Here is a 22167-nt window from a genome sequence, read left to right on the forward strand (position 1 = left end):
CCCCTCTCTGTGTCTCGTGAATAAATAAATAAAATCTTTAAAAAAGAAAAGGAGCACATAGAGGGAAGTCACTGGTCATCTAGTTCATTGGTTCTCACACTTCTCGCCATCACCTGCAGAGCTCACTAAGACCTGGATCGCCGAGCCCCACCCTCAGCGTAGGTGGGGGCCTGAGGCCTAAGAATGTGCATCTCTAACAAGGTCCCAGGTGCTGCTAATGCTGCTCTCGTGGAATCACAGTTAGGGAACCACTTCTAGTTGTTAGGTCGGGTTGCAGGTTCACAGGTATCGCACTGCATTTTCATTATTAAGCGAACACAGTATTTCAATGAAAAAAAAAAAAAAAGGATGGGCGATCATAGACCAAACAGGAGAGTGTTTCCCGAACCTCAGATTAATAGTAATCCAATTCTGGGCTCCGGATGCATCCGCCCCGGCAGAGCCCGGGTTCCATCACTAAAAGCAAACGTGAGAAACCTGCAGGAGAACTGCGAGACCACCTTGGAGTCCTTGGGGCGGTGGGGTCGAAGGTGGGTTCCCCCTCGTCCGTGGCAGCACGCTGCGCTTCCCCTCTCGGGATCTGACTCGACACGGAACACATGCGCCTCCTTCCCCGAGTCACCAAGAACTGTATTCGGAGAGAACAACACCTCCCTTACTGGGCCGGTTCTGGGTCTGCCCTGGAGCGCCGTAGGTGATCACTTTTCCTCGCTCCCCCGCCCCCGGATCCACGGCTCCGACCCCCACGCCGACCGGGCGCCTGCACAGCGTATCCCTGCCTCACCCCTCACGCCAGTCGGCCGACGGGAGAAAACACAGACACAAGTGCCCACCGCAAAGCAGGGCGCAAAGGGCGCTGCGGAAGCCTCGGCGGCGCTCCCGACCCCCCCCCGGCTCCTGCGGCGCCCCCTCCCGGAGCCCTCCGGGACGCGCCCGCCCCCCGCCCCGCCCCCGCCCGCGCTCACACGCCGAACGCCCCGCCTCATTGGCTGGCCCGCCGACCGGAAGCGGCCGCGCGCCCCGGCTGCGCATGCGCCCCTCACACGTGCGCCCCCACGCCGCCTCCGCCGCCGCGGCCCCGCCGGCATCATGCTGCGCGTTCGTGCCCTGCGGCTGCTCGGCCGCCGGCGGGCGAGCGGGGTGTCGGTCCCGGGCTCCTGCGGCCCGCGCCACTGCAGCTCGGGCCCTCTCGGTGTGCGCGACGATGCCCCCGGCGCCCGCGCCTTCTTCACGACACCCATTTTCTACGTGAACGCGGCGCCACACATCGGACACCTGTACTCGGCGCTGCTGGCGGACGCCCTGTGCCGCCACCGTCGCCTGCGAGTCCCCAGCGCGGCCGCCACGCGATTCTCCACTGGCACCGACGAGCACGGCTTGAAGATTCAACAGGCAGCGGCCGCCGCGGGCCTGGCCCCCGCCGAGCTTTGCGACCGAGTGTCTGCCCAGTTCCAGCAGCTTTTCCGGGAGGCTGGCGTCTCCTCCACCGACTTCGTCCGCACCACCGAGGCCCGGCACCGGGTCGCCGTGCAGCACTTCTGGGGCTTGCTGGAGGCCCGGGGTCTGCTTTACAAGGGGCTCTATGAGGGCTGGTATTGCGCCTCCGAAGAGTGCTTCCTGCCCGAGGCCAAGGTCACCCGGCAGCCGGGCCCGTCGGGGGATGCGTGTCCTGTGTCTCTGGAGAGTGGGCATCCCGTATCCTGGACCAAGGAAGAAAACTACATTTTCAGGCTTTCCCAGTTCCGAGAGCCGCTTCGGCGGTGGCTGCGGGACGACCCGCAGGCAGTCACTCCCGAGCCGTTTCGTCTCGCAGTTCTCCAGTGGCTGGAGGAGGAGCTGCCGGACCTGTCGGTCTCTCGAAGGAGCAGCCACCTGCACTGGGGCATTCCCGTGCCCGGGGACGATTCGCAGACCATCTACGTGTGGCTGGATGCCCTGGTCAACTACCTTACCGTAATTGGCTACCCGAACGCGGAGTTCAGAGCTTGGTGGCCAGCCACCTCTCATATCATAGGTAAGGACATTCTCAAGTTCCATGCTATCTATTGGCCTGCGCTCCTCCTAGGGGCCGGCATGAGCCCACCTCATCGCATCTACGTCCACTCCCACTGGACGGTCTGTGGCCAAAAGATGTCCAAAAGCTTGGGTAACGTGGTGGACCCCAAGACTTGCCTCGATCGCTATACTGTGGATGGCTTCCGATACTTTCTTCTTCGGCAGGGCGTCCCCAACTGGGACTGTGATTACTATGATGAAAAGGTGGTTAAGTTGCTAGATTCAGAGCTGGCAGATGCTCTGGGAGGCCTCCTGAACCGGTGCACTGCCAACAGAATAAATCCTTCCGGGACATACCCGGTTTTCTGCGCCAACTGCTTTCCCCCTGCGCCAGGGGTGGCGGGGCCATCGGCTCGCGCTCAGGCTGAGGACTACGCCTTGGTGAACGCAGTGGCCACCTTGCCCAGGCAGGTAGCCGAGCATTACGATAACTTCCAGATCTATAAGGCTCTGGAGGCCGTGTCCAGCTGTGTCCGGCAAACTAACGGCTTTGTCCAAAGGCACGCACCATGGAAGTTGAGCTGGGAGAGCCCAGTGGATGCCCCCTGGCTGGGTACCGTGCTTCATGTGGCCTTGGAATGTTTACGAGTCTTTGGAACTTTGCTCCAGCCTGTCACCCCAAGCCTAGCTGATAAGCTGCTATCCAGGTTGGGAGTCTCTGCCACAGAGAGGGGCCTTGGAGAGCTCTTTTTCTTGCCTCGATTCTATGGATATCCATGTCCTTTTGAAGGGAGGAGGCTGGGACCTGAAACTGGGCTCTTGTTTCCAAGACTAGACCAGTCCAGGGCCTGGCTAGTAAAAGCCCATCGGACCTAGAAACTTAGTTCTTAATTGGCTTCTGATAAAAAAGCAAATGTGTTTCTTATTTTGCATTTTCAGGAAAGTTATACTAATGTTTTCTAAAGTGTTGCATCATATGAGCACATAAACCATGTCCCTGTGAAAAGAGGTTTGTCACCTTTCAGGTGCCTACCCCCCTACTCTTCAGTTTTCTGTACCCATTAACCACTATCCTTTGCACACCAATGTCTCTAAGATGTCTCCAAGGTAAAGATGGGGAAGAGACAACTTTGCTGATACTATTCCTTCTCCTTGTGCCTCCTTCCAAGCCACAATTAATGTTATTTGCCCAGACTACCTCTTATGGCTTTTCATTGGCCTGGCCTCTGCTGGGCAAGTTAGTGGAGAGTGGGGGTTGGAGGCTCCCCTACCTCAGCTTTTACAGAATAGACCAATTTTGTTATGTATATTGGGTTTCCTATTAAAAAGATTTTTTTTAATTAAACCTTTAAAAGCCATTGTCCTCAACTAGATGGTTTTTGCCCATGTTCGTATTTTCAGTTCTTAAAACTGTAACTCTGTACTTTGTTAATAGTCTAATAGTTGTGCTTTGTAACATTATATGTCAACCAGTAGATGGCTCTAAAGTCTCAAATAATTACTTGACAATGACATTTCAGAATATTTAGAAGAAATTCAGTTTTCTGCTTTCTAATTATGCAGAATTTAAATTTAGAGAAAAATTTTTTATTGTTTTTCTTAAAATAAGGGATAACTGTAGCCACTGCAGTTTCACACAAAGCAATAAAAAGATCAGAATCCTGTTTTTTTCACTACTGAAAAAGGACATTTCCTTTATTAATATTTAGTAGTCTAATAAGTAAACTTACCAAATTTGTTTGGACCATCTGTGATAAATTATAAAGCTCTCGAGGTAGTTGGCATGTTAAAAATTTTAAACTTTAATAACATTAAGTTTACACATACGATTTAAGAAATCTGTAAATAGTTCAGAGTGGTTATATTTTTTTTATTTCTTAGTTATAATTATGTCACCACATACAGAATTTACTTTTTATAATTTCTTTTGGTCAATCAGAATCTATGATACAAGACAGACATTGTGTGAATAGTTATAAATGTTAATACATTTACTTTCAAGTACTTTTTACTTTTTTTTTTTGCTTTCTTAAGTTATTAAAGTTTAAAAGTTTTTGAGTACCTTATTTAGATCTGTTGAATTTGTTGAAGGTGATGGTGAAGGGAGGAAATGATCAATGCTCCAGGAATCTCAAACTGGATTTAGGGATCTCTCCAAGGCTCCATAAGAGAACATCACAGAGAGATGTTAAGGTATCAATTTATACAATGACTACAACACAGTAAGCCAGCATTATATGTCATAGGTAATTGGATAGGTAGGCCGGAGTTTAAAAGGAGAACTTGCCTTGAAATATCCACTTTAAGCATGGTAGCAAGCAGAGAGGGCTTATTATGAGGTAAACTATTGTGCTGGTAGTTCCCCCAGATTTATTCTAGGTGCTACTATTCAGCTCCGGTTTCTGTTCATTAATCAATGTGGTGAGAGCACAACCACATTGTTGCTTGGAAACACTGCTTGGGAACATTGCTTAGGAAAGAATCCTTGAAAGCATTCTAAAGGGGAAGGACCATTTCAACAAATGTTCCTCCAGACCTTCCTTATTCTTCATAATGGAATCCTGGGCTTTCCACATGACATATTCTACTTATCTGCTGGGATTAGTAGGGCTGATTACTCAGGTCTAGAAGGGAGAATAGTATCTGCTAGGGCTGGATAGAGCAGAGTGGTGAAAGAGATCAGATGTGTTTATGCAAATGAACAAAAACAGACTTGGAAAACCAGTGGAATGATAATAACCTCTGCCTTTGAAGTGCTCTTATAGCAGTCTTACTGAACTTATCATGAAAGGAGAGACACTCTTCCACTTGAATGTTCTTTCCTATGGTCTAGTGCTGGTCAATACACTGGACCTTGGCTTGCTGGGTGTAATGGAGTTCCTTTGTGCAGACTGTCATTTGTACAGACATTTACCTGGCTACCAGAATATTTATGTTACCCAAGGGCACAAGAAAATAGACATATCAAAGAGGACAGGGCATAATTAACATAAAAGACCAGATACTTTGAGTGAGGAAGTGTGGATCTGAGTTACTCAGTAGAAGGTGAACCAGTTGGATTCTCTGTTGGAGGCAGGATAGGTAAAGCAAATAACCTTTGGCTACTTAGTTGATATGTTCAATTTGATCCAGCAGTTTAGGAATGGCAAGTGGAGGATAGATGAAACTTAAAACTGGAGTACACGTACTTCTCAGAGAGGACATCTTGTGGATCCTTTGACAGAAAGGTTAAGCGTCTGCCTTTGGCTCAGGTTGTGATCCCAGGGTCCTGGGATCGAGTCCTGCATGGGGTTCCCTGCTCCATGGGGAGCCTGCTTCTCCCTCTGTCTCTACCTCTCTCTCTCCCCCCGTCTCTTTAATGAATAAATATTAAAAAAAAAAAAAAGAATAGCTATTGAGAATTTTAGCCATACTTAGACTGTCAAAGTAAGGTGAGACAGAAGTACAGAAGTTCTGTCCTTGGCTATTAATTGAATTTCACCATTTGGTTGATAGCACGGATTACTCACCATAGATTATTTAAAGTCTACAGCTCCTCACTTAACAGGAAGGTGTGAGATGTCAGGATGTTTCAGGAAACCAAGTGCACCATCTACAAGAAGAAAATTATAGCTCCAAGGAAAGGTGAGCCCTGTCTTCAAGTCATGAAGGATTTTTGGATGAAACATCTGCAGAGGACCTGGAAGATTCACTGGGTAAGCCGGAGGGACAGCTCTAGGAATAACTGAAGTGGATGATGCCACCTTTCTTAGTGTACAGTATGGGGAAAATGGTACTGTTCTCCTTATATACCATTCCTAAGGCCATGCCTTGTGCATGTACTCTTCATTAGTTGACATTCACTGGTTTGTGGGATTTAAGATGAAGATGAGCCTTCAAAAATTAGTTTATGATTGACTGTTAAAGATTAGAATTTGTTCTTAGTAGAGTCCATAAAAATATGACCAATTACACATTTTTTCGTGATTAAAATATTTTAAAAAGTGTAATAACTTTTAGTTTAGAAAACATTAATATAATTTCAGTAATTTGGCTTCCTTTGAACTAGCCTAGAAGAATCTTTTGGTTAAAAATTATAAATACTAAAAATATAAAGTTAATAAGAATGTTATACACTTTGGGTTAAATCACTAAAACAGTACAAATAGAATGTGTTTCTTTTAAGCCAGATAAAAAGAAATGTTAAAACTCAATCCAACATAAGACAGGAAGGAGAAAAAAGGGCAAAGAAAAATGAAAAATATGGTAAAAGAAAACCTATAATAAGACATAGAAATAAGTATAATTACAAATATTTCAGAATTGTAATAAACATAGAATGAACCTTCTGTCAAAAGACAGCAATGTTTATGCTTAGTTTTTTAATGCTTAAATAGTTATATGTACTTAGAAGGTATATACTTAGAAAATGAGACATGAAGAAACAACAGGCATATAAATAAATGAAAAGAAAGCTGGTATTGTAATATTAGTAGACAGTCTATATTGAGGGAAAACCATTACTAAAGATAAAGCGAGACTTAATATAAAAGTAGTAATGCACCAACAGGTTATAACACTTAGGAACTTGTATGATCTAACAACATATTCTCAAAAGGTAAAAGGGTAAAATTGAAAATAACAAGAAATGTTCAAGTCTGCAAAAAAATGAAATCGCCATTCATGAGTTCAGAGAAACCAGGCAATGAGAAAGTAAAAACTTACACTAGATGTTAGTACTTCAGTCTTTACTGTTCACTACCAAGTGTATCATTGATTACTGTTAAGTGTAGAAAAAAATAAAAATCTTATCGCAGGTATGGTTTTATGACTCTAAAACTTTGACTTTTTCCAAATATGCCTCTGTGAAAATAACGTGCTTTTTAAATAGAAATGCCAGCAAATATACCTATTCAGTAAATCTTCTCTCTTTGGATTATTAAAAGGGGAGAATCCCATGATCATTCTGCCAGATTTTTTCATTGTTCAGTAATAAAGGTGAAGGGAGAAAACCAGTGGTTCTATGTTCCTTGATTGTGTTCTCTCATCTTTTCCCATCAACTCTGAAGTATTTTTCTTTTTCTCCTTAGCTGATGAGAAGTTGGGGCACAGAGAGATTAAGTAATTTGGCTAAGGTTATAGCTTGTAAAATAGAAGAGCCTAGACTCAGACTTGTCTTGATGCCAGAGCTGCAGCACTAACACCACAATCAATCTCACTGAGTATACTAAGGGCACTGTATTATGGGGTTAGAGGAAGCAATATAATCAGAACCAAAGATCTGAAGACCTAAAGTGTAAGTAAGAACCCTTAATTGAAATAGAGCAATGAGTGTTTCAAAATGAGGAATTATTCTTGATCGCTAGATTATGAAATAGATGAGTGCCAAAACAGAAATTTAGAAAAAATACACCTTTATCATGAAATATGTTATATTTCTCAGTTGCTTTCAGTAGTTTCCTTTATATCCTAAGCCTACTTATGTGTGCTGGTATAAATTGTTAAAATTTTAATAACTCTATAGTCTCTCTTTCTTTTTCCTTAAGATTACTTTCTTATTTCAGAACACTGTTCCAAATTCTTGAATCCAACAATTCTCCTCTAAAGGGAAGTATACTATCGTAAATTTCTGAATCTAAGTATTTTGAAAATACTATTTTACTAATAATGTAAGTACACATTAATCTCTAAACATGAAAACATATCAATATTCAAAAGTTTTATTTCAATGGACTATTATAGTAACAAAGCCAGAGAATTTTATTAGAGCTCACAAACACTGAAACTTTTTCATTTCATACATACAGTTTTAGTTTTAATACAGATGAACTTACGAAAAGACTCATCTATTTAACAATTTTAAGTTCTATGAATTTACTGAACATTTATTACTGTATTCTTACAATGTCTTTCCTAATAAGCCTGCAGAAACCAGATTAAATGCCCTTTGACTCTAGTTATTACCAAAGCAAGTATCACCCCATTAGCTAATGGGCCACCTACTGAATAATTCCTGGTTAGTTATCTCATACACAAGTCAAGGCATGTTCTAATTCCCCCTAATTAGAGATTTTATTAGGAACCGCACAAAATGTCATATTTTACATTTTTAATGAAATGTAGGTATTAGGTTGGACATGGGCTACACCTTGAAGAAATGTGATAAAACCTATGTTTATATAGGTCTCTAAGCTATCATTTAAATTGTATTTTTAAAAATGTATAAAAAAGTATTAAAGTCCTTGCTAACTTGGGAGCCAAGAACACCTCCATCTTTTTTTTTTTTTTAAATAATTTCTTCAGAATTAGGTTTAAATCCAAGTTTTACAAAGTCCCAAGTTAGCAAGGCACGATGGGTGCCTTTTTGGTATTTTTTGCATGTAGAATATGACTTGTTAATATAATCACACTGGTGTGTTATAAAAAATATATAGCATTTTTTAGGTTGTCTTTAAAAAATTACTTACTAAAGCAGTTTACAAAGGCTTTCACATTAAGCAAAGAATCTTCAATCCTGAATTTACTGCATTAACTTTTTATATTTAAATTTCTATAAAACTTATTTGCTGGAAACTCCCTACATTTTTAAAAAGTAAACCTTTTATTCCTCAGTTCAGTTTCATTTTATAACTCATCCCTGGAATGTAACTAAATAAAAATCAAGTAACAATGTATAAGAAGCCCATTTTGGTATTTATAGAGAAGACTTTAAGCACAGAAATGAATTATTGATAGTATGTATGGTTCATTGCACGAAAACTGATGGTTAGATTTTCACACCATTTAAAATATGGAAGGAGTATTTTTGCTAAATATAAAGGAAAAAATGTTTATGTTCGTTATGACATTGTCTGACCTAGCTTTAAAAAATAATTATTAGTTAATAATCCTCAAACTAGAAAGATTTTTATTTAAATGTTGCCCACATAAAAATCAGCCTCTAGAAGGTAGTTAATTCATAACATTTTAAGTAAAATATTTTTGGATGTAACTGATGTCATAAAATTAGTTTTCTATCCTAAGGAGAAATATGGGACTTCTTCCCTTTTCCATAATCTATGGAGACCATCTAAAAGTAGAGCTATCCATTCTGGGGCACAAAACCCAATATAAATGTATAACTAACTGTGTATAGCTAAGTGTAAAAATTAGGAAATCAACCTGATCTCAGAAAAGCAAAGGAAAAGTAGCGAAAACTTACTGCCTAACATCAAGAGTGGTGAGAAGGAGACTACCAAGGTCAACCAAGTTATCAAAACCCATCGTTGGTAAGTCTGTAGAGGTAGCTGTTTTAAATATTCATATGTGAAGGTAGGTTAAGTTTGAGTTCAAGAGTTTTAAATAATTCTCTAAAGATAGACACACAGGGCACAGGCATGAAAATCTAACTGGTAAACATAGGATTGTTGAATTTATTTTCATTTTTCCTTTGTCACAGACATTAGGATGTATGTGTTATTTTAATTGAAAACTGTTCTCACAAACAGTTGTATATAGCCTAAATAAAATAATCCTAAGGTTAACCTTAATGGCCAGCATTTGGATAGTACAGGAACAATTTACTTTATATTAGTATCTTTTAAAAATAATTTGCATAATCAGATACTAATAAAGATTTTAGAAAGTTTATTTTATGTGTTGCTAAAAATATTTAAGTGGATATATTATATAATTTGCTTTGCTTTGATACCAAAGTTAGACATGTTAAAACAAAGATCTTAAATATGATTAGCAAGAAACACATTGAAATTATTAAAACCATCTCAAATTATTGATGTATACTTTAAAATTATTATCCTTTAGATGTTTTCTCCAAAACATCAAAGGAAAAAAATGCTTTTTTGGTAATACTTTTTGTGTTGATTAAGCATTTCCTTTATATATTATCATTGGTCATTTCAGAATCTATGAGGCTAAAGATGAGGGTTTAGTCTCCATATCTCTGTCCATTTTGATATCCTAACTTGCAGCAAAAAAAGGACCTTGGTAGTTAAAAGCTAGAACATTTACCTCTTAAAAGCTATTACAGCTGTTTTTGCTATTATTGGTATCTTAAGTTCCCTATAAAATAAGAGCCAAATATCACAATTTAAGCATAACAGGGTTTTGGGGGTTTGTTGCTGTTGTATATTAATGACTTTCATATTATCTCCATTTTTCTGTAATTTATATCTGGAGAGAAAAATAAAATAGTCTCATCTTTATAGAGTTGAATTAATGTACTGTGAAAGTGCATCATGACCTTTTGGTTAAGTGTAAAATTGCCTAAAATAAATTAGCTAAGAAAAACACTTCAAATAGAAATCTTTCTCTGAAGGAAAATGCAGTTACTCTTGGATTCTTGAAACTTACAAAAGTTTTAGAAAAAATAATGCCTTGGTATATACCAAATAAGCCTGAATATCAAATATGGGATTAAAATGAAAATGCCAGACAAGTGGAGTATTAAATAGAATGTTTCATGATACTTTTGCCTACAGCTCTAATTATAGAATACTAGACGTTAACACATAGCATGTTACTTTCATAATAAAGGTAGCAAAATAAAATATTCTCAATAGCTGGAGTGGTCTTAGGATGTGCCAGAATAATTTATATAACTATGTTATTACATTTTATTTCTTTACATAGATATTTTAGCCCAGAAACATTTTGGCAATATACCCAAAAAGAAGATACATCAATGGATAATTCATTATTCTTTATGAGGCAAGATAAAAAAATTGTTATAATTGGGTTACCTTCCTAACGTTATAGAAGGTTTTAATATATAATTCTTACTCTTTTCAACAGAAGTGCAAACTAGCTTTAGGTTTTGTAATAGACACGAAATCAAAATAGTGAGAAAAATAAGACTCTTTTCTAGTATTGTGCAATCAAATTTCAAGAAATACTAGATAAAATTACATGTAGTCAGTTTAAATGTTGCTTATTTATCTTACTTTTAATTGTTTTATTATTAATCCAGGCTTGTATATAAGGAATATAATGTTTTACAGAAGAAAGTTGGGACATACATTAAGCAGGCAGCATTTAAAGAAAAGTTGGCATGGCCATTTTTAAATTTTAACCAAGTGTTGCATTTCTTAATCATAAAAAACTTATGTAAGAGCAGCCATAGTGTCTTTGTATTTAAAAGGTGAAATACAATGTTATGGGTTAAGTTCATTGAAAGTTAACGTTTTGAAAGCCTAGAAAGCTCACAAACTAAGACCTGAATGAAAAGATAAAAAGGAAAAACGATATTGTCACAGTGTTAAAGGAAAAAAATATGTATTGAATCTGACATGATATATGCAGTGAATGCTTATACCCCTTGCTGAGATGCTATAAGAACCCTTACACTTTTGGTGTGAATGACAAAAGAGGGTCAGAATAGATATAGAGATCTATTTAAGCACGTTTAAGAACAGTGTCTACTCTGGTCATAGTAACTGGTATAAAATAAACGGTCATAATATGACAATTCCAGATATTATATATATAAATGATCTTCACATGTATTAATATCTGTCAAAATTTCTAATGTAAATCTAGAGTTTGTTTTATAAAAAAGTATTTTATGTAAGTAAAATATATACAAACTTAAATACAGCAAAGCCAAAATGATGTGGAAGCTAGAATCCCATTATCTCCCCAGCAAGATAGTGTTTTTTAAAATTTGCTATATTACAACAACGGCCTGTTGCTATGTATATTCTGTATATGCCATGGTTATGTCTACAAATAATGAAACATCTGGAATAAATCTGAAAAATCCAAACACCAAAAATGTTTTTAAGTGCTTATTTACATTATCATGTTCATAAGATAGCCAGATAATGACAAAATTTTTCAAACTTTCTCAAGGTATTTGTTGCTTTATTTTTATTTTATTTTATTTTATTTTTTTGTATTTGTTGCTTTATAGAGTTATGACCTTTGTTCTCTTTGTTACAAGTTATAAGTCTGTTATTTAAATGTGTGTGAAATTAATAAAGGAAACCATGATTTTTATCCTGCACCTCCAATGTTCTGGCTACTAAGATTTCTTTAATGCCCTTAAGAAAGCTAAATCATCTTACATTAGGCACATCCAAACCCCTCATATTTGTTACCAGACCGCACGTGGGGTCAGTTGTTTTCTATTATTGGATAAAATAGTTATCTAAGACTCTACTTAACAGATTCAGTAGAGGAAGATGGAGTAAGAATTGAATCCTCTGCTCTGAAATCTTTTCTAGGATGAAAGTGGGCTTCGAGAATATCGAGGTTTCAAACCTACAGATGAAGGCTGAGAAAAGCTTCTTCTCACAGAATATAACCTTGGTTCCTATTAAGAGATTTAAAGAAAATTAGGGTTTTAATGCATTTTAAATGGCTCTTATTTTATAATTAAGGGAAAGTTTTAGAAAATATTAACTGGGCCTCTATTCTGAGGAGAGGTGTGCTTTAGGAAATTCCCACTATAAATAGTGGGCTACCTTAAAACCTGTTGTATCCTTGGGCTATAACAAAGACTAACTACAAAGGGTCTGAGAATGGCCATATCTAATGGTATTTCTAAATTATTAGGTTATACTTTGTCATCCCTGAACTTTGGTAAAGATATGTTTCAAAGAGATTTATGTACTTAAAACATCCAATGAATAGACTCTGTGTTCCAACAGATGATTTTTATTTGATCCACTGCTGAGCATAATGATAGAAGATACTGCTTTGCTCAAGGTAGTTAAGAATAGGAAACTTTCAGCTAAGATGTTTTTATAATGAGTAAATGCCTACTTCAGAGCCTCAGAGTTTAGCCAAATTCTTTCGCCTAAAAATCTCTTTTGTTCTATCTGCTTTAAATTGTCTGTGTCTGAATGTTGTGATTTGAGAATGCATTAATCAAGCTTGAGTTTATCTAATAAAGCTGATTAAAACTTTAGAAGTAGTATGAAGGCTAAATCAGTTGCCCAGCCTGAATCTGACTACAGAAATTTAATGCCAGTGTTCAAATACTTCTAAAAACTTAAAAAGCAACTTACATAGTTAGGGGAGATGAACTGAAAATTCTAAGATAAAAGGTAAAATTTCTCTAAAGAGGCATGGTTGATTATATATTGTGCTTTCTGTGACATGGGCACAGATGTCACTCCACTGACCTAGCAAGACTCGGAGCATGTCTCCTAACAATGTAACAACTTGCCAATGCTATAGAATAGGTTAATTATCAGGATTAAGTCATAAAAACAATAGGTAATTTTATGGCATATCAAACCTAAATGCTTCTAAGGTTAAAAGTGTTTTTAAATTGTGGGGTTACACAGAGAGTTTATTCACATCACTTCAGGATAATTTCGGAGGGTACAAAATAGTCTAACCAGAAAAGAAACATAAGATATAAGTTAAAAATAGTTAACAAAAACAGTGTTTGAGAAAATTCACTCCAGTGACATTAGGCTGTATGTAACCTTAGGCACTGTTAAAACTTTTAAGCTAAGGAGACTTTAGTAGGCAGTTATGATAATTATGCATTTATCTTAGACTCACACATTTTATCAGTATAAATAGTGGCATGAGTTTGGCCTCTGTATTAGGATGTAAAAAAAGAAAACTAGAATAGCCCTTTCTCTAAATAGCAAACAATACATGGAGGGTCTGTACAAAGACTGATAAATGCCTACACTGCAGTTACTAGCAAGAAGAATGGAAAGAAGAAGAAAAGCAGCAAAAGGTTTATTTTTGTTGGTGGGCTTTATGCTTCCAATAATACACAGAAATGTGTGATGTTCTCAAAATATAGAATTGATGACACCACCTCTAGGTATCTGTTGATATCAGAGGGTTTTAAGTTTTCAGAGATAACTTGAAAGGCCCTTCTCATCTTGGATTTCTAAGAATACTGAAGTACACAGCACTTTTAAAGAACATTTCTGATTAAGAAATTAAATTCTGTTCCCACTGTTTTGGTTAAGGAAATTGTTCATACTTCAGTTACTAGCTAAAAGCATGATTAAACAGTTTCATGTTTATCATAATTTACTTTAGAATTGAAATATTTTCTGATCCTGAGTCCCAGATGCTTAAGGGATTAGAATAGACATTTTGTGTCTAAGATGTAATTTGTATATGATTTTAGTGATTCAACAAAAAGTGGTCCATAACTCTTGGACAAAAATGATCTCCGAAAAGTTTTGTGTTCTTTAAGGATCTTCTCTCAGCTCCTCTACTCTCTAGAAATCACTTGCCTCCCTACTGGTGGAATTTATTAGTAATCAAAAGTCTGGGTTCTGCCACTTAATAGGAATGTCATTTTGGGCAATTATTCTTTCTAAGCCTCACTTCTCTTATAAAAAGTTGCCTGATTATTTCTCATATATATTAAGTGGGCAAAATGAGATAATATGTGTGAAGAGCTTGTAAATTTTAACGTGCTTTAAAAATGAGGTGTTATTTCTTGCTTTGAAATAATACAGTAAGCAAAAATGTGATAATTGAAGCAAGACTTTATAGCAAATTATCGACAGTTAATACAATTTTTATAAGGAATATTATGGACTTTAATCATTGAAGACAATGATCAAATCCAAGCTTTTCTTGAGAACTACTTAGTTATTATATAGCAAATTTAGTTACAAGGTTAAATTACCAATGTTTTAAGACTAATACTTTAATATAGTATTCCACAGTTGTACACTTTTTAGTTTTCAAGTTAATATGATTCTGTGATTTCATGTTTATAGCGTAGGGAAATAGGCTTAGACCTAAACACAATTCAATTTATATGTATATCAAAGTTTCAGTGGCTAAACCAGAAATAAAGCTTCAAGGAATAAAGTAATAGAGGAATTCAGGCCTATCCCTTAAAGTTTAATCCCTTAAAGTTTAAACCCTTTCAGACTATACTTTTTGATCCCAATTTAATGTTACATTCATTTTGTAAAATATTAATAGTGTTACCAACATTTCAATTTCCCATGGACAGTGTAGGTTTATGCCTTTATTAGAATTTTATTTTTGAAAAACAGTCTGAATAGAATGATTTTATAGGTCTATTTATATGATGAACTTCTTTATTAGTTAATAAGTGCATATTTCAAATATTATTTTAATTATTTTTAGTGCCCCCTTTCACTCTCAGGTATCCTGATTTAATGATGAATATATCATTCCTGCATATAGTAAAAACCTGGAGCAAAGATTAGAAGATCGAGAACTTTCTGACTTCTACAAAGAGCAGAAGTGAAAGCAGAACTTCGTATGATTGCTAAGATGTCAGAGGACCTTGCGCATAGGTAAACAGCCTTGATTTCTATAAAGGTAATCAAATCAAGTCTGTCTGCTGACCATCAGTGAAGTTAGGAGTGAGATTCAAGAGGAAATAAGTGCTGGAGAACAAGACTCCTTATTCTGATTCCAAATAATCGCATTTCAGAAAAGGTTAGGCTAATATTCATATTGGGAGTTGGCAAATGTCTGAGTATGTATTTATTTCCGAGAAAAAATGTAGTTACATTCTTACACATGACCCTATTCAGACAGACCCTAATTATAAGTTTGTTTTACTATAATAGAATGAGCTGTACTTTATTAACTATAGAGACAAGATTCTTTTGAAACTGCATGACCTGAGATTAAAGCATGTCAGTGAAAACTATATTGTTGGTTACTTTTACCTACAGAGTATGAATATATTTAATTTGAAAGATGTTTAATAAAGACCAAGTAGATGATTTATTTGAAGAAATGATCTTTAGAATGAATTTTAGATATTTTCCCAAATAATTTATCATTTAGAAGAAAATAGGAAAGCTGAATTTTTGTACTGGGTATACAACATTTAAGCAAAGGTGACAGTGATTTAGACAGTAGTTTTCAAGAAGCAAGTGATTAAATAAATGAGTTGTATAGTGTTAGGTTTATATCCTAAATCAGAGAATCTTTAAAGTAAGTTTTTAACTTCAAAAATACCAATCTGTTAAGTGCAATACAGAATGTATTTCGTAATAATCTAGGGTTGTACCTATGAAATCCTTTGAGGAAACAGGATAGCCTTTTTGAAATCAAGAATAAGACACAGATGTACAAAAAAGACGTGTCCTAGCTAAAATATTCTCTCTAGTTGTATCTTATCTTTAGCAATTAGACACAGAAGTAACTCTCTGGCTGATTATCATCTTTTAAAATTTCCTTTTATAATAATTATAATATATAAAGCAAAAGAAACTGAAGATTAAAAGGATATAACATTTCATGTTAAGCAAAAGCTATCTTGATTTTCTCTTTTTTCATACTTCCAAAATGCTCACTCTGTTATTGGAAATCACTGTGAGAAAAATGGAGCTTTAAGACTACCAATAAGCTCAGAAATGAAAGAAGGAAAAAGCTGTGAAAACCAAGGATGACACTCTCTTAAGCGTGAACTAGCTGCTTTTAAGCTGGATTCCTTAAGTCAAAACCTCTTTCCCCACATTGCCTGATTTTTTCTTTCAGGTTAGATTATACTGTTAGAAATTCTACCAAATTGGATTGTTTGGTTTAATGGGAATTCTTTTATCCTGTTCTTAGGCAAGTTGAAGCAAGGAAAGATCCTTTTTTTCTCTCTTGCTTTTATTTCCAAAATCTGGAACTCAAGTTAGTATTATTAGATTTTGTATTTAGCCCAGTGTAGATCTTTTGTAGGACTATCCTGTGAATTTCAACATCATTAAATATGGTTGGAATGGGGCAAACTCTCCAAAATTAAGTATACTTGATTGTATTTCTTTTCTTTTAGTTTAGAGCCACATTTGAAAATGAAACCAGAGATGACTGCATGATAACTACACAGTAAATACCTTTAAACCCTATCATTTTAAGTCCAAGAAAGTTAATTGAATTGGGTAGATAAGAAAAGAATCAGGGTCTCTAAAAATTTGGAGAAATTCTATTCAAAATAGAAAGTAGAAGTACCTCAGAATGCTAATAGCCAGAATGGGGAAAAATCAGATGGAGGTCTTTCTCATTGTTAGCACACTTTTGTTATTGTTGTTGTTTTTTAATTGATTCAAACATGAAGGAAATGGTAGTCAGAAAACAAGTTAGAAAGCAGATATTGAGATGAATAGACGGGATTCTTTCCAGATTGAAAGAGGACAACTAGTAGGCTTAAGGGAATTCATGGGACATGAAGAGTAACAGTTTTGATTTTTAGCCTGGAATTTTCCAAAAAGAACTTTTTATAGTACTGAAACCTATTATTGACAAAGATTTAGAGAAAATGCCACATAACTTGCTAATGGTAAGGGGAAGAAAATAAATCTTAAGAACTTTTGAGACATTTATTTTGAAGCTTAGATTTTAGAGCAGAAACTTGACTCTCCTTATAAAACAAAATAGCAAGAGAAAAAAAAATTACCATCTTCTCAAAAGTGTTACTTTCCCCAAGAAATAAAAATTCTCTTAGGTATATTTTATCCTTTCTACTCCTTGAAGGAAGAAATGAGGAAAATATAAGTCTAATCAAAGGACATTCTTTTTAGAAATTCTCTCTTTAGGTCTGGAGGTATACCGGAATCTTGTAGGTATATCTCAAAGTACCGTGAAGATCTAGAACTCCCAAATTTTCTCTGATGTGGAATAAACACCAATAAATAAGAGGGTTGAAGTGAGGGAAAAAACTCTTAGTAGGGAAGGAAGGGGAGTGATTTAGTTCCTAGTAGATAGAGAGGCAGCTCCTCAAATCCTTGTTTTCCAAAGGAAAGAAGTACATCAAGACTTTTATGACTCATCTTTAGAGAAATACTAAATGACATTTACTCATGGGGTACATAGCTTGACAGAAGTGCAAAACTGAGGTTAACAAATACTAACTTCATTAAGAAAATTATGTACCAAAATATTAGTAAAAAGTATTGGCTTCTTTTAACTAAGAAATACATATCAAATGTGGAAAACTGACAAATCAGTAGATGGAAAAATTTTTAATTACATGTCTTAAAAATACGTCAGATGTCAACATGGTATTACTAGCTTAAATAAAATTTTTAATGACTTCATGTTCAGTCTGGCTTGGTACTATCTTAGTTGATACTATTTTAAGCAGCATACCTAAAAAGAATGGTAAGACTAGAAAACCCTAATCTAATTTAAAATTGACGTCTGCTATTTTATTTTGCAGATCCTGACAGGTCAGAAAGTAGGTATCAAGATAACCGTATATAGAAAACTGAAGAAGGATTCTATCAAGTGGAAAGGCCAAAAATGACAATGTGTTTTGAATGACACTTGATTTCTGAGACTAATCATGAGAATGCAGGAAATATTAAAAACTTTATGAAATACATAAAGCAAAGAGACAAAAACACATATAGCAGGTCCAACAAATAGCAATAACTGTAGCTGGCTAACCAGAGTGGTACTCAACCTGGAAGGACAGAGCTGATAGTATATTTTTGGGAATTTATGCACAGGAATGAAAACACTGAAGAGAGTTGAAAGAAACAGCACCAATTCTGACGATTATGCCCATCATTTGGAAAATTTTGCTCCTTTCCCCAGAGTCTTTAGAGATTTCAGAATACATTTTAGTCAAAGTATAGATCTAGGGGCCAGCAATTTATTATTTTAACAATAGGGCATGTTGAAGCATGATATCAAGTTGGATTGGATGTCCCTGTAAAGTCTTTTCTAGTCTTTTGATTCTATATTTTAATACTATCTAAGCACTACTTCTGGAAAGATATAAAAATTTTTTATTCATTCATTATTTTAGTTAAATTCAATTCATTATTTTAGTTAAATATAGCATAAATCCATAAAACACTCCCTACACCTAGGAGTTATGTATAAATTTGTTTGAAAATATTGTACTGCCATTATTGGCAGAAATGTAAAAGCAGTTTTAGAAACGAAATCATACCTCTTTTTCCTAAGCTACCTTCTGAAATCAGCTGACAGGAAAGGAAGTTAAGGTCTTAGTTTTCCAAGATCCTTTATCTTTTGACATGCTACCATCTTTCTATCTTGATTGTATTAGAGATTTTGGGAAAACAGATTGCAAAGTTACTACTTTCTGATTGGTACATGTACTATTATATTATCCATTTCACTAACACAGTGAATTTCAGATATCTTCAGATTGGCCTTTCAAAATGGGAACTAGGTAAATAAAAACTTTTCAAATTTATTTATAGACGATATACTACAAAAAAGAAAAAATAAAATCGGCTTTACTTACTTTTTGTAAGAATTTTTACCCTTTCATTATGTTTTTAGAAGTAACATGTAACATGTCTGGTCTGTCAGGCTAGGCCATAAAGAAAGTTGATGACGTTCTCCATATATATAGGTTGACAATAAATTCTTCAGTTTTAATTAGCTTCTCAAAAAAAAGCTAAATTCTAAGAAAATGTATATGTATGAATTATATATATGTATGTGTATATATAATGTGAATATGTATATAATTTATACATTGCATATGTAAATATGTATAGTATATGTGTGTATGCATATAATCTATACAGCTCTGTGGAAGAAACACACTTGGGTATCAATTATTATCAAAATTCCTTATCTAATAATACATCATTAACTTTTATTAACAGTCCAGGATTTGTTTAGCATCATGTTTAACATTTTGAAAATCAAAACAGTAACTTTTTTTGTTCTCAAGGACAGTGCTATTGAAAGATCTCTAACATCAGTGGTTAATAATGTTTACTTACAGAACAAAAACTTGAAATTTCTTTGTGGGACTTATTTATTTATGTTTCTAAAAACTGAGAATAATTAATGTACATGGGATACTTGTATGCTAGTATATAATCATATAGTCCTGCTCTATTCATGAAACCACTTGGATGGCAAACATATTCATTATGGTTTCAAAAAAACCACTCTCTTTGACTCACCAGGAGAATCTTTGGGATCTAAGTCCTCTTATTTCTGCTTTGCTGTTCAACATGTAATACATTTGGGGATGGAAAAGGGGAAAGGAAAGATAGATTTATTAGGGTAATGCCAATATTTATGGATTTTCCTCTTCTTTCCTAAAATTAGGAAGTCAGTAAAAGAACTGCAAATGAATGTACAATGGATTTTAAAATATTATTACAGTAACTTTAGTGATTAAAAACACTTAACCTCTGTTCTGTAACTTTTGAACAGTGGCTTTTCCTTCCCACCTGTTTTCCAATTTTCTAATAAGAATTAGCTTTAGAATCAGAATTTAAAGTTTTCTTTTGTTGTGAGAAATAATTTTGCTTTTTATGAAAATAATTATCTTTTTAAATATTAATAACATCTATAATTGAATATATTGGTAACTATAAGAAGAAAAGTTCAAAAGATTAAAGCATTCAGAGAACACCAAAATACAATGGAGTATCAGTCAGTGTTATGGAATCATGTCAGAGGTGAGCTCTTCTTTTATCAAAATAATTCTAGTAGGTGATCCATCTTATATAAATTTTGATATCAAATGGCTTATAGGAAGGCTGCAGTGTTATCACAAATATGAGAGAAAAAGTTTAATGTAGTCAAATTAATCACATGAAAAAGTAAGAACACTGATCATGTTGAATTGTTTCTAATATTTGGAAAATGTTATAAAAAAAGAAGTATAAACATTACTCAAAGTTTGAAATCCATGGCAGAAGCAGAATTAAATAAGGAGTATCAGTAACAAATAAATAAAAACTTAGACAAAAGCATATTAAATGACAAGAATAATAAGTAGTGGAATTGAATCATTAAGATCAAATGTACTTATCCTAAAACGCATGAAAGTATTAAAATTCTATTAGAAAGGCCTCTTATAAAAAAAAAAGGCCTCTCATCCCAAATATTAAAATAAATAGCAAATACTATTAAACATTACTTCTAAAGGACTGAAAGGAAAAGAAATAACACAAAGCAGAGAATATGAGACACCTCACTATTACCAATGTGGTTATTATTTATGGAATGGATAAAACATGTAGAAAATGTCACTACAGTTAGATTAACACATAAACAAACCAACATGCCACAACTACCTAAACAGTTTTGTAGAACAGCTGAAAAAGCAAATTTCATCAAATTTAGACAGCTTATAATGGAATAAATAAGTATGGCGAGGTATTAACTAACCCTAAGTGTCACAACGGGCAGCTTCTAGCCGGTTCGTTGGAAGCTGGATCTCGGCCACACAAGGATCATTGGACAAGAAATCAGTTGAGTTGGACTAGAGCTGCCCAATTGTCTTAATAATGAATGCTCCACACTGTCTGTTAAGCAAAGAGAAAGAAAATACAGATCAGGAAGACTGAACAGGTAAGAAAAAGAACAAGTTAGGGTAGATAAATATAGGACATTAATGAACATTTACTCAATATTTGCAGAACATGTACACTAATTAGAGTGTTAAGAAGTGAGACACTAGAGATTAAGGAGGGCTCCAGAACTCAGGAAAGATGTGCTTCCTGCTCTCTGAGAGCTTACAATCTATTTTAGACAACCTCTAATCTAGTGTCACAGTACAATGCTTAGTATATAAAAATAAGGAACAGGTTAACACAGAAACAAGTGAGTTAAAACATTTCTTCTATTTTTGAAAACATTATTAGGTGAGTTTTAAAAACATGCTTTTAAAAGGGAGTGGGTTTGGCAGAAGGCTATTTAGAAAGTCGTTCAAAATCCAAAGGGTACCTTCAACCTGGCAATGGTAGGGAAGCCATATAATAGAGTAATTCCATGTATCTGTGTCATCCTGAGATTTCTTTGTGTGTGTGTTAAGATTTAGTTTGGGTCAAAGAAACACCTGGTTGCTACTATCTTTTTGGCACTTTGAGTGTGGGCCAGCTACTAATTTAGGTAACCAAGCTGTCCCATGACATATTTTTAAATTTTAGATAGGTTCAAAATTTTCCATATTTGTTCCAGTATCTCTAGAGAGCAGTATTGTCTGATAGAACTTGTTGATGCAAAAGTTCTATATCGACACTGTCAAATATGGTAGCCACTAGCCACATGGGGCTATTTAGCACTTAAAATGTGGCTAGTTGCACTTGAGGAACAGAGTTTTAAATTTCATTTAATTTGAATAAATTTAAAATTGAAATTGGCCTTATGTGGCAAGTGGTTACTATATTGGGCACAGCGTGACTCTAAGGGTTCAAGATCATCTCGTTTGTTAAACTCTAAAGACTGGGCTGGTTTTCTCTGGCTTGTTCAATACTGTCCAATACCACTCAGTATTGTTCATTG

At 35.7% G+C, this 22167-nt stretch overlaps 2 protein-coding genes across 7 annotated transcripts in view; one reads left to right on the forward strand and one right to left on the reverse strand.

The window, feature by feature from the left end:
* The first annotated feature begins 1040 nt into the window (after positions 1-1040).
* On the forward strand, positions 1041-11746 carry MARS2 (methionyl-tRNA synthetase 2, mitochondrial). The gene is made up of 2 exons (XM_049106559.1): positions 1041-7270; positions 7539-11746. Exon 1 carries the CDS (start codon positions 1090-1092, stop codon positions 2869-2871), a length of 1782 nt encoding a protein of 593 aa, XP_048962516.1. The 5' UTR covers positions 1041-1089; the 3' UTR covers positions 2872-7270; positions 7539-11746.
* BOLL (boule homolog, RNA binding protein) overlaps positions 5163-22167 on the reverse strand; it is a 63210-nt gene continuing 46205 nt past the window's right edge. For 2 of the 6 annotated variants that reach the window (XM_025442003.3, XM_025442005.3), the window contains one exon: positions 20857-21188. Coding sequence is in view for 1 of the 6 variants with exons in the window: in XM_025442005.3 (XP_025297790.1) it covers positions 21165-21188 (24 nt within the window). In the remaining 5 variants the exon portion in view is untranslated. Of the gene's footprint in view, positions 5588-8220; positions 12287-19663; positions 19875-20856; positions 21189-22167 lie in introns of those variants that run through there. The other 4 variants (XR_004812463.2, XR_007408825.1, XR_004812464.2 and 1 more) reach the window with 4 other exon arrangements.

The sequence above is a fragment of the Canis lupus genome, chromosome 37 (assembly GCF_003254725.2).
Source record: "Canis lupus dingo isolate Sandy chromosome 37, ASM325472v2, whole genome shotgun sequence".
NCBI lineage: Eukaryota > Metazoa > Chordata > Mammalia > Carnivora > Canidae > Canis > Canis lupus.